Genomic DNA, 13230 nt, shown 5'->3' on the forward strand with positions numbered 1-13230 from the left:
GCCGTCTATCGATCATTAGCATAACCACACCGACCTACTATTGGTAATCGCGCAATCTGATTGGCTACACAGGTGCCTACTATCGATCCGTAGAAGGCTCTCGGAGCGCGCGCTTAGTCTTCGCTGAATTTTATCAATCAAAACCTTCAATAAATCAATTCTAGCGATATTCTGAGTTTAATAGATCGGTCAGTGGGTTATGCTAACACAACTAGACGGCTCGCTCTCGGTTTCTACCGGCTTTTGATAGTTGGCTCGGGGCTTCGCCCCTCGCCAACTATCAGCCGGTAGAAACCTCGATCTTGCCGTCTAATTGTTAAATAGACGGCACCTGTGTAGCCAATCAGATTGCAGGGCCTCACTGAATAACACCTTTGGTGATGTGAGCTCCCTGGATAAAGAACATTATTATTATTATTAGATTGTGCGATTACCAATAGACGGTCAGTGTGGTTATGCTAAGGCGAAATATTTACCGCGCTAGGCGGTGAATATTGCATCTCAAGGTTTGGCTACTAAGCCATGCCACGTTTGCCATCCAGGCCAGTGAACATGGCGGCATTTGCTGAATGAAAAGTTCTCTCATTTAAAAAAATCACTCCAAGTCCTGGATATTTAAAGCATTGGGAATTTTGCAAATTAACTACCAAGGCTTTTGGACCGAAACTACTTTCAAGAGATGGTTTTCAAGGCATTATAAATTGATCGTAAACATGGTGGTTTTGGAGATCGCACGCGGCCATGTACTCAGTCAGATCGACTGGCCAAACATTATTTAGTTCTCTTCTCACCGGAGCTAGTATTTTCGAGAGGATTCACACAATTGCTCAGAAGTCACCAACGATTAAACAACGGTACCAGATATCTATCTTTTTCGTAGTGTTTGTTTTGTTCCGTTCTTTTGTTAAGTCTTGAGTGTGAATTACGATTTCAATCGATGAATTAAACTGGTTTACACGTATACAAGCGAGCACTTGTGTTTGTTGTTTTCGTGTTTTCTCTTGTTATTTTGCAGTTCTGAAAATTATACTAAAACAATTATTCGCCTCAGGCTCTGTGATTATTGTTGAATATAAACACAGAGCCTGAGGCGAATAATTGTTCAATTACCAATTGAAATTGGTAATTGATTGGAATTCGTGATTCTACTATCTATTTTACTGAAAAATTCGTCCTTTATGACTGAATATATTGGACAGTGAAATAGAAAATGAATCTTCAAATCTGCCCAATCCGCCATACTGCCTGAAGGGAAAGCTATTCAAAGTCATTTGCATAGTACTTTATTATGCATGCATGTCATAAGTCCCGTGGAAATGGCTAATTATCCCCATGGCTCTCTCCCATTGGTGTAGCGGTGCAATATTAACCGTTCCCTTCAGCGTGCACCTCAGTTCTAGGTCTTTCGACGGTAAAACACCACGACTACAGTTCAAATGTCGCTTCTTGCTCCCGCGCCGAACGCACCGAACACAGATCGCATGGATGCCTGGATTTTCGCAGCCAGTCAAGCCACAACGTTTGAGCGATCCAGCTTAATGGTTTACCGACGCTCTTTACTTTGGACTGAATACCGCGCCTTCTAATCGGTGAGAATAGTTCAACTTTGGTTTTGTTTGTTCTTTTGTTCTGGTTGCTTTAGGCCTCCGTGGTTTGCCGCATGCATTTACATAGATTCTGGGTTTATTTCTTGGTCTTGTTCCGCTCTGTGGTAGTAGAGTTTTTTGGCTGAGCTTGCTCAGGTTCGTTTGTAACATTTTCATCGCGGCCACGTTTTCACGGCTGAGTTTTTGCATAAATTTGTTTCTCACACCCTCCAAATTCTGGTGGGAACCAAAGGTTTGTCAAAGACAAAGCTAATTAGCTTCGGGTCACCTTGTAGTTATTGTGGATTTTGGCACTTTTGTTTTGTTTATTTGGGTACGCGTTGCAACTCTCAATGGCTTCGGGCCGTTTGTCAGTGTGTTTTGTTTATTTTAGAACGCGTTGTAGTTCTAAATGGCTTCGAGCCTCTCGTCGAGTGTGGTTCGTTTATTTGAGAACGCGTTGTAACTCTGATTGACTTTGGGTCCTTTGTCAGAATGTGTTTTGTTTATTTTAGAACGCGTTGTTGCACTGATTGACTTCGGGTCCTTTATCAGAGTGTGTTTTGTGTATTTGAGAACGCGTTTTTGCTCTGATTGACTTCGGGTCCTTTGTCAGAGCGTGTTTTGTTTATTTGAGTACGCGTTGTTTCTTTGATTGACTTCGGGTCCTTTGTCAGAGCGTGTTTTGTTTATTTGAAGACGCGTTGTTGCTCTGATTTCAGAGTATGTCTTGTTTATTTGAGAACGCGTTGTAACTCTGATTGACTTCAGGTCTTTTGTCAAAGTGTGTTTTGTTTATTTGGGAACGTATTGTTACTTGGATTGGCTCAGGGCTTTTTGTTTTTGTAAGGATATGCTCTGTTTGTTTTGATGTCTTTGTTAGAGTACGCTCCTCCTTGAGCGGGTACGCATTTTTCATCCGTTTGGCTCTGGTCTCTTTGCCAGAACGTTATGGTTTACTCGAGACTCCGTTTGCCTTCATGCCTTTTGTCGGAGTTTGTATTTGTTGAAGTGTCTGGAGGGTTTCAGGGCTGTTAGCACCGGATGCTTTAAATGGTATACCAAACTTTTTCTTTCTTTGTATATTTACATATTTTTAAACTTGGTTGGGAGCAGCAAGCCGCACGGGCATCTCGCTTTCCTGCGTTTGCCTCGTGTTCGCTCCGTTTCGGACGTAAGGTGCGCTGTTTCCTGACCGGGTCTCCCACCCTAAACCCGGGTTTGTTATTTCCAACCGTCAGTTTGGTTCAAATCTGTATGTTTTGAGCTTTGACTTTTCTATTCTCAAAGTAAAGTTTTCCTCTCGCTGTTTTTTCCGCTTCTTAGAAATGTCAGTTGTTGAGTTTGTTAAAGCCATTCCAGTGTCGTGCGAGAGTGTTCTCAGAAGTTTTTTTTATCGTGATTTGTATTCAAATGGGTTAGGGTCTTCGGAGACCCGGTCAGGAGGTGGCTATGGGTTGTATGGAGTTCTGAGGCTAGAAGGGCGTTTACGTAACGTGATGTGCTCCCGAAAATTATTTCGATAGGGGAAGGCATGTGTAATTGATGCCAAAGAAGGAGGCGAGTGGGTCTCTAACGCCCAAGTGAGATAGGTTAGTGGCATTATGTGAAACTGCTCCATATGAGGTGGTTACTAAACTTTGCCGGAGAACGTAATTTCTGTATTACGTAAAGTTATTCATGACCAATTTGTATTATGGGTCGTGCATTCCTTTAGAATTTTTCCGGTCGAGGTTAATTGTAAGCAGCTTCAAACTGTCAGGCAAAACGCGTTGGACTTTGAAGTTTTTTACAGACCCTTCCTTCCCTTTAAATAGCTTCTTTGTTAAACGAAGGGAGTGAATTTTACCTAGTGTTTTTAGAACGTTTTTGGGAAGGGGAGGGGTTTTTTGTAAGGTTTGGAGAGAGGGGGGTGTTTTTGGCCTTTTCGGGTGCTTAGGCTTGGTAGAACGTAGTAAATAGGGTGGCGAAACCGGAGTGTCGCTCTCCATATCTTAGCCATATAACAATGACAGCAGAAATAATATAGTACTATTCAAAGTTATTTGCATAGTACTATTTTATTTCTGCTGTCATTGTTATATGGCTAAGATATGGAGAGCGACACTCCGGTGAAGCCATAAGCGACACAGAGTGTCACCGGCGGAGCGGGGGATTTTTTTCTTCGGGCGTCCTGGAATACAAAGCGGTAAACAGCAAACGCGGAAGAAACAAAAACAAGGTACATACGCCCGAAGACAAAATACACGCTCCGCTGGAGTTGATGCACCGAACACAGATCGCTAAAGGGAGGGAGGGCGGGGCGCGACATTTGAACTGTAGTCGTGGTGTTTTACCGTCGAAAGACCTAGAACTGAGGTGCACGCTGAAGGGAACGGTTAATATTGTAACGCTACACCAATGGGAGAGAGCCATGGGGATAATTAGCCATTTCCACGGGACTTATGACCTGCATGCATAGTAAAGTACTATGCACCGGTGCATCCAAACACATAGGCACGCTAAGCGTGCAGGAGTTATTTTTTCAGTTGATTTGGTAGCTTAGGGTAAGACTGGGTGTTAGTCCTGTTGGGATGGTTTATTTCATGGATTGAGCTATTTGTGCATGGTCCATCACTGACTACATAGCCCCTTACTACGACTAGGAGGCATTTTTGGGGGAAAAATGCTTGCAGACAAAACAATTTTTACGTGTACTTGGTTACGTCAAAACTGTTTTGTTCAATAGTAAATTTTTATCATTTAAAAAAAAAAAACAAGAACTAATTTAACTGTCAAAATGTCACGAAATGGCACATTCTTATTCTGTTGGCGCTTATTTTGTTACTAGAATTTTTTACAACCGTAACGTGATACTTTTGTTTGTTATATAGGATACTTTTGTGTTGTTTTTTTGTAAAACGATACCTTTGTATTTTTTAAACGCATGTGACATGACACTTTTGTTTATCTCTCTTTTGCAACATGATACTTTTGTTTTTCTTGTAAACGCCATGTTTCCACTGAGTAAGCGAAAAGTAATTAAAACAAAGTAATAAACGAATCAAATCAAAAACCATCTTTTTCCGAAAGCTTTTAAACCTTAGTACACCTGGAGTATTTCCTGTCAAAAACGTAAATTCTCATTCAACAAACAGGAACAAACAACTTATTCTAGCCTGTTGGCGCTATCGACCGTAGTTACTTTTAAAAGCAAAGCCATTTTAAAGTCAATACCCATACCGGTTAATTTAATGTCTAAACCTTAATTTACGCTAGGAAAATAAGTTTTGCGTTTCGTACCGTTCAATCCGGATTCTTTTTTGGACTCACAGATCACCCAATTACTGCGGTTGTGGTACACACAGTCCTCCCACACTTCATCGGTGTTGCATACGTACTTTAACTTGCAGTGCAAGATGGAGGACTCATTTCCAGTACACAGTGCTTCTTTTACCCAAAACGGCCCAGACTGTTGTTCAAATAAGCTTCCAAAAGTGGCAAAAAGGGCTCTGCGATAACCCAATTCTTTACACACCACATGACCTTGCGTTAGTCCCCAGGACAACCATTGACAGAAAGAACCCCAACGACCAAAATAGCGGATTTGTACAAAACCAGCATGTGAAAGAGAAGATCCCACCAGGCGAACTAAATATGTGGAAAAAGGCATCAATATTGGAACTCGTAAGTATGAAGACTGAGCCCGGAAAAAGGTTTTTATCCTATATCACGTCCATCGCATTATGAACTAGTTCATGCTTAGAGTACGTCTATCGAGTTTTAGCATAATCACTGAGCGTCTATTAGGTAAGTGCAGAATCTGATTGGCTACACAGGTGCTGTCTATTTAACAATTAGACGGCGAGCTCGAGGTTTCTTTCGGCGGATATGGCGAGGGGCGAAACCCGGAGCCAACTATCAAAGTTGATGGAAACCGAGAGCGAGCCGCCTTATTGTTTTAGCATAACCGACTGACCAATCTGTTTAACGCAGAATATCGCTAGAATTGATTTATTGAATGTTTTGATTGATAAAATTTAGTGAGAAACTGAGCACGCCGACTCCGAGAGTCGATAGAAACCGAGAGCGATCCATCTAACTGTTAAATGGATGCACACGGGAGCCTGGAGAGCAACGTGCGCGAGAGATTAAAGCGTTAAGCGGCCTTCACACGACAAACTATAGTTGGCAAGCTCAAGTTGGTGTGTGTGAACGACACAACAACAGTTGGCAAACAAGTTGGCAAACTGTTGGTGAGAATAGAGACAAGTTCTATTTTGAAGTATTCAACATGACACGAGTATGGGACAAAGAAAAAATCTGAGTGGTACAAATTCGGGGGTGGAAGAGGAATTATTGGAACTCACTTATTCATTATTCCTTTACATTTTTCACGACTTATTCATTATTCATTTTTAGATTTGTCTTGTTATTCGTTATTCCCCATTGCCTAAATTAAGTGACCGTTCTTTGTTTATGGGGTGGAGGTGGGATCTGATCGACAGTGCCTGTAAAATATGATTGCCCTCCCTCGTCGTCAGATATTTTTACCATGCGCCCCCCCTTCGTAATCCTAAATTTTTTATATGAACACCCCTCCCCCCCCCCCGAAAAAAAAAAAGACAAGTTAAAAGTATGATCAGCAGGGATTTGCTACAGCAATACATAAGAAGAACCAAGAAAGATTTAATACTGTTCGACGTTTCGGAGTCATCTTGACTCCATTAGAGTGAATTCGTGTAACCCGTTTTTTATATGTTAATGAGTCCACAGGGCGAAATGACACTTTTAAGGTTTCTTAAAGATAACTTAAAGGTACAGTAAAGAATCATTTCCTGTACCTTTAAGTTTATCTTAAATTTCTTAAATGTTCCTTTTCTTAATCTTTAAGTGGATCACTTAAATTCAGTAATGAACCATTTAATGCATCTTTAAGAAATGTACTTAAAGATGCATTAAATGATGTTTTAAGAAATTTTAAGTGAGAAATTAAAGGAATTAAAGGAAATCTTTAAGATGCCTGGACGCATTAAATGTGACTTAAAGGTTAAGGAATGGTCGCGTTTAAGTGACTTAAAGCGTTTAACTTAAAGGACCAGTTAAGACTGCTTTAAGAACATTTAAGTGGCAGCTTAAAGAACAAGAAATGAATCTTTAGGATACTTTGCCACATTAAATGTCACTTAAATGTAATGGGAGGTTAACCTTAATGTTCAAAGAGACTTTAAGTGGCAGCTTAAAGAACTGGAAAGGAATCTTTATGATTCTATGCACCATTAAATGTCACTTAAATGTAATTGAAAGATAACCTTTAAGTTAATTTAAAAATGTTTCACTTAAAGGGCCAGTAAGGAAAGATATCACTCTTTCAGATACGATGACACATCTAATGTCCATTAATTTTAATGTCAGGGAAAGATAACCTTTTACTGATCATGAGTTATTTGAATGTGATGTACATCATCATTAATGTACATCTGGGATCTGTAAAGAGTACAATCCAAAAGCAATGAATGTGCAAGTTAACATCAAGGGAATCTTCTTGCAAGGACCTTCTTAGCATTATGTTCACTAACACAAATATAAATTATTCATGTAAGATTTCAAAGTAATAATAGTTTATTGTCTCTGTAATTCTTTTAATACAAACCTACATCAATAACTAAGGTGTTGACAGGTCTACTTTTGTTGTTTGTTGTAATTACAAAACAATCACAGTAACAATTATCTCCATAAACTCAAAAATTCTTCATATAAAGATAGATTCAATTTATATTGTAACTGTTTGTGTTACTCGAATACCGGTGGGTGACCCTGCCTGGCAGAAATAAATACTCCTGTCAAATATAATAATTAAAAAATAAGTGAATGTTTGTCCAGCAGTAGCAATGAAATAAATATTTGAGAGAATGTTCAGGCTCCCGCTCAGAGCCTGAATTTTTTTTCAGGTTTTCAGTAGTATGGCCGCATTTGCATCTCTCAAATATTTATAATAATTCAACTTTTCCAATTTAGCTCTATAAATGAATAATATATTTATGTCCTAAATTATTAAAAAATATGCTAAATGTAACTGTTCCAATCATTTTTTTAATGATAAATAAACATACAATATTTGTAACACATATGTTGCAAATTGCTTTATTTCAGTCTATGAAAGCTTAAGGGTTCCTAGTCAGCATCTGCCATCAATGGCATCGAATTCATAAAAATGTATGGTGAAGTGAAGCCTTATTGCATTGCTACAAGTTGCGCTATTGGGAGTCTGTTTAATTACCCTGAGCACTGAGTTTTATGGTGAGCCTTTTCATTTAGACGTGCTCCCAGAAAAATATAATACAGAATTCTTGCATGTAAACAAAAAAAAAGGTGTGGCTGACTAGGGTCCTTTAAAGAAAAAAAAACTGTCAAGGTAAGTTTGATGTATATATCTTGGAAAATAATCATTAACAAAAACCTCTGTAATTTTCAATTTCTACTGAAAAGACATACCAGTATTGCTCCAATATTGATAATCTATCAGATATGTCAAATATTTCAAGAAAATATAATACTGTAAAATGTCATAGTCCCATTTAAGCTCTTTAAGAACTTCTTTCTGCTTGTTCCAATTTCTCAACATGGTCTAATGCCAAGGCTCCTTTGGTTAATCCCTACAAACAAAAATGATCATCACCATGTCAACACTTGATAAAAAATATGTTTTTATACCATGCCAGGGAGGCGGACACCTCTCTAAGACAGACAGTTGAGGCCGGTCCAAATAGTGCCAACCTTACAGAGAGTTGATTGTATAACATACATTGTACAGATGTAATGTATATGAAATGATTCATATATGAACTGCGGATGTAAATGAAAGTGACAAATGATCGTCGCAGTGAATTTCCAATTTAAGCAATTGGAATAAAGAATCCCGTTGAAGCCCTGAATTTTTTTTCAGGCTTCTTTATTCCAATTGCTTAAATTGGAAATTCACTGCGACGATCATTTGTCACTTTCATACATTGTACAGTAACTGTTCTAATTGCTAACATCTAGGCTCCTTGATTGCAAATGCTTTTTATTCAATATTGTTTAAAAACACTGACAGCCTCAAACCACCACATTCCCATAGTAGTGTATGTTAAAATTGTAGTGTCCCAAAAGGTAAAGAAGTATGGCTTAGTTAGTGTAAGAAGTGGACAATAACAAGGTCCTGATTGAAGTTGTTTTAAAAAATATATAATTTTGGATAAATGGTCAATTTGCTATGAGATGTTGACCAAGCTATACATTGCCAGGGCTGTCACCAAGATTTGATGTTTCATGGCTCTACTAGCTATGGGTTAGTAGACAGCGAACTGAGCAGCAAAGCTGCAAGCAGCTAACAGTTTTGGTTCTATTATTCTGTGTAATTACACTGGTCTCATGTTGATATTAGCCTGGAAAATCTATGGCCCCTGGCCTTAGAAGAACAGCTCCCTGTAACCGACTGTGGGTCAACTGTCAGCCAACAGGTTACCGACACGCCACCGACAGTCTACTGACAATTTTTCCAAAACAGAAATTTTACTTTTACAAAGTTCAATTTGTAATAAATATATCTGTTGTCGAATAAGCGCCGCCCTCGAATAAGCGCCGCATTTCGGACAAAAAAGTTAATAAGCGCGGCCCCCGAATAAGCGCCGCAGTCCCGATGCGGCGCTAATTCGAGGAAATCTGTTTTGCTAAAAACTGCACTACAAAGCAACTCTAATGCAAACTGGACATTTCGTTTCATCAAAAGCGATGTTTTGCAGTTTACAGTGATGGTTTTACCGCTCGCCCATTTGTTTTCTATTAAACATTCTTACAATACGTAAATGTTGTGATGGCCGCGAACTTTGCTAGGACAGCTAGCGCCACTACTCTCTTCAGAAGAGACGAATACTGACAATCAGAAGATGCTACTTTCGATAACTGTAAAATAAAAAGCGCCGCCCTCAAATAAGCGCCGCCCCCGAATAAGCGCCGCACTTGAGGTGGGAAAAATTTAATAAGCGCCGCGGCGCTTATTCAAGTAAATACGGTATATGATAAATGGTGAAATATAATTTTATAGAATATACACTATGTGCCATACAACTGTGATAGAAAGTTAGTATATTGGGAAAAACATGCATTGTTTTTATTTATTATTTTTCTCATATTTGTGAGAAAATGTCCAGTTTGCATTAGAGTTGCTTTGTAGTGCAGTTTTTAGCAAAACAGATTTCCTCGAATTAGCGCCGCATCGGGACTGCGGCGCTTATTCGGGGAAATCTGTTTTGCTAAAAACTGCACTACAAAGCAACTCTAATGCAAACTGGACATTTCGTTTCATCAAAAGCGATGTTTTGCAGTTTACAGTGATGGTTTTACCGCTCGCCCATTTGTTTTCTATTAAACATTCTTACAATACGTAAATGTTGTGATGGCCGCGAACTTTGCTAGGACAGCTAGCGCCACTACTCTCTTCAGAAGAGACGAATACTGACAATCAGAAGATGCTACTTTCGATAACTGTAAAATAAAAAGCGCCGCCCTCAAATAAGCGCCGCCCCCGAATAAGCGCCGCACTTGAGGTGGGAAAAATTTAATAAGCGCCGCGGCGCTTATTCAAGTAAATACGGTATATGATAAATGGTGAAATATAATTTTATAGAATATACACTATGTGCCATAACAACTGTGATAGAAAGTTAGTATATTGGGAAAAACATGCATTGTTTTTATTTATTATTTTTCTCATATTTGTGAGATTTTTACAAAGATTTCTATGCATGGTAGTTACCGGGTAACTCAGGTTATGCCCTGGTCAACAACTCATAACCCAACTGTTCAAAAGTACACTTAAAAAAATTGAATGAACTTGGATTAATGGCAAAGTTCAGGAAATATTTTTTTTTGGAATGCAATGCAGGGCTAGCTGTCACTATAGAGCCAGGGGCCGCAGATTTCTTGGGCAAAAATACATATTAACATGAGCCCAGTGTAGTTATACTGTAAAACAAAACCAAACCTCTTTGCTTCTTACAATTTTGCTGTTCAGTTCCCTGCTCTGAGAATGCTAGCTAAATTGTTGTTTACTCTAGTTTTCATGTTGGGCAAATCTTTTCAAGATTTAGTGGCAACTAGTGTGTTTCCAGTGAAACCTCACCTCTCCTTTCCTGCCTTGTTGCCTGCATTTTTTGCTTTGTTTGGACATAGCCACAGCACTCGAGTGCCCCTAAAAATAAAACGTATATTTTTTTAGATTTGGTAAATCAAATACATGAAAAAATTATAGTAAAGAATCAACACTTTTACCATCATTAGCATGCCATTCTCAAGACATACAATAAAATTAAATATGCGATGAGATTAAAGTAAGACAATTACAAGCAAGAACACTTACCTCAATTTAGGCCTTTTTCCATATATTCAGTTTTTGTCTCTTGATTACTCTTACTAGTGTGTTTACATTTCTTGCTGAGTTGCATGACTGTCAACTAAAGCAAAAAACAAAACAAAAAATTCTAATTGCCTCAATGATTCAGACGTTTTATACATGGAAAATACACTAGATGTAATCATCTGGTAACACTGTTTTTCATTTTATTAAGATGCCTTGGACTTAAAAATCACCTTTCTATCCTTTTCTGGATGAGGTGAACCTTTTTTTTGGAAGGGCAGAAAGATGATAGTAAATTGCCCTGACAAACAAATTAAAGCCAACTGCAAACAAACCATGTCAAGCTAACTGCAAGGAAACCAGGCTGAACATTACTAAACGCAAACTAATGACATTTTTTCATTTTGCATATATGCATTGTTTTCAATTTCTCTTGGGACAGCAAGAGATATTAAAAGCAATGCTTATAAATGTAAAATTTTGGAGAGACAGCAAAGAGTGTTGTGTTGAAAATGGCCTATAGGGCAGGGCTCAAAATAATGGCCGGTCAATGGACAATGTCCAGCCAAGATGACAATTTGTCCGGACAAAGTTTCAGTTTGCTGGTCATTTTGACCGGTCACGTACATGGCTTTGAGAATGATAACTGATGACCAGAAGGGTATTAGAAAGTGATCTATTCATAAAAGTTGTAGCTAAAACAGCAGAAATGAGGGGTAGTTTAAAAGTCCTATTTTCAATATTTTGACCGTTCAGAAACGACACATGACCGAGCTAAAATCTGTCTGGCTGGACAACATGACCGGCAACTGTCCGAAAATTATTTTGAGCCCTGTGGGGCCAGCATCCTCTAGATGCAACCTAATGATCCTGTGATGAATATTCAACTAAAGTTTCCTAAGAATTAAAAAAGGATGATGTTAATAATGTCCCTCTGTTCTGAACTCATATACTCAGGACCTTTCTCCTCAGCCGTTTGGTCTATGGCCCTCGCCACCTTTCTTACCCTTCCCCACCCAAAACACCTCACTCCTTCCTCCCTAAATATGAAATAGACAGGGCAATAAGAAATTTCCCTGAAGTGTCCTTTCTGTGTCTATCAGAAAACTTTTCGTGATTTTGTCTATAAGAAATTCGGTGTCTGGCATTAATAATTAATTAGCAGAAAACAGAATGCAAACTTTACACTCAAGGCTAGCCTACTACGCACTCTGCATTTTGCACTCTGCAGTCTGCAAATGTCAGACACTGAATATATTTTTTTAAGAAAACACAAAGAAGCCATAATAAGTTCAGATTTATAACATAATTTCTCAATACAAAGATTCAAAATTACACTGTTTGCTGTCAGTGTAATAATGCAGTGCTAATATTTTCCAAAACAAAATCATCATTTGTTTAGTTTAGCTTATCTAAGATAAAGTGTTTTAAGCCTTCAGTTCAAAATAATGCTAAAATCAGGACACTGTTCCTCGATATAGAATAGAATCCACAACCGCAGCCAACAACAGTTAAATTTAGGCTTCCTGTGTGACTCTGGCATATAAAACTAGACTGCCAGACTCATGACTGGGCTGAATATAACGACCGATCAGTTATAAGCTGACTATAAACATCTGAAAGCAAAATTATAATTCCATAAGATACACGGAACATTCATTTTGTTTTGAATATATATTAAATGGTGTACATTCGGTAATTAATAAAGTAAACTGGTGATATAACACAAAATGAAGTTCAAACACTTACCCGACAGCTTTTCAGAACTTCGACTTTTTGTTTCTGCGAGTCATCGATTCCCTTGTGTCGTGTTTTGGCTCATTTCTTTCAGGCGATTCAGCTCTTACAGTACTTCACCGAGCATTCTCTTCGCTAGCTTGCATTTCTACAGTAATTTCTCGTTTTCGACTGGTACTTCTTTGATTTTTGCAGCGTTTCTTCGAAAAGATCATTGCACTCCTCTTTGATCTCCGCCATGATCGCCGAAATAACGTAACGTATTTCAAGATTTTGGCGCTCAAATATGAATTATTGCTGATGTCTTGGGGAGAGGGTGAGTAGGGAACGTTTTTCGCCGGCGTTGGCGTTCTCCAGCGTACCATCTTTAAATATATCAACAAAAAACACAGGAAGATAATTTTTTTCGTTTATTTAAAGTAAATAAGCATTCGGAAAAAGGAAAGAAATAGGGTAGGTGGGAAGATAGACTAAAGATTAATATTTCTACCCCGGGGACGGTCGGTATTATATTCGTCCTTTCCCCAGTCT

General features: G+C 38.6%; 1 protein-coding gene and 1 long non-coding RNA gene across 2 annotated transcripts in view; both read right to left on the reverse strand.

Moving 5' to 3' along the window:
• Positions 1-13230, reverse strand: part of LOC144637279 (scavenger receptor cysteine-rich domain superfamily protein-like) — a 38086-nt gene that overhangs the window by 12373 nt on the left and 12483 nt on the right. The window contains exon 3 of the mRNA XM_078496411.1: positions 4869-5216. Within this exon, the coding sequence (XP_078352537.1) occupies positions 4869-5216 (348 nt within the window). The remainder of the gene's footprint in view (positions 1-4868; positions 5217-13230) is intronic.
• LOC144637317 (uncharacterized) lies at positions 7921-13011 on the reverse strand. Its single transcript, XR_013567701.1, has 4 exons — positions 12712-13011; positions 10966-11059; positions 10729-10797; positions 7921-8221 (listed from the first exon to the last, which is right to left on the reverse strand). It is a non-coding gene; the product is annotated as an uncharacterized LOC144637317 (long non-coding RNA).

The sequence above is a fragment of the Oculina patagonica genome, chromosome 13, assembly GCF_052425735.1.
Source record: "Oculina patagonica isolate OP01 chromosome 13, crgOcupat, whole genome shotgun sequence".
Lineage (NCBI taxonomy): Eukaryota > Metazoa > Cnidaria > Anthozoa > Scleractinia > Oculinidae > Oculina > Oculina patagonica.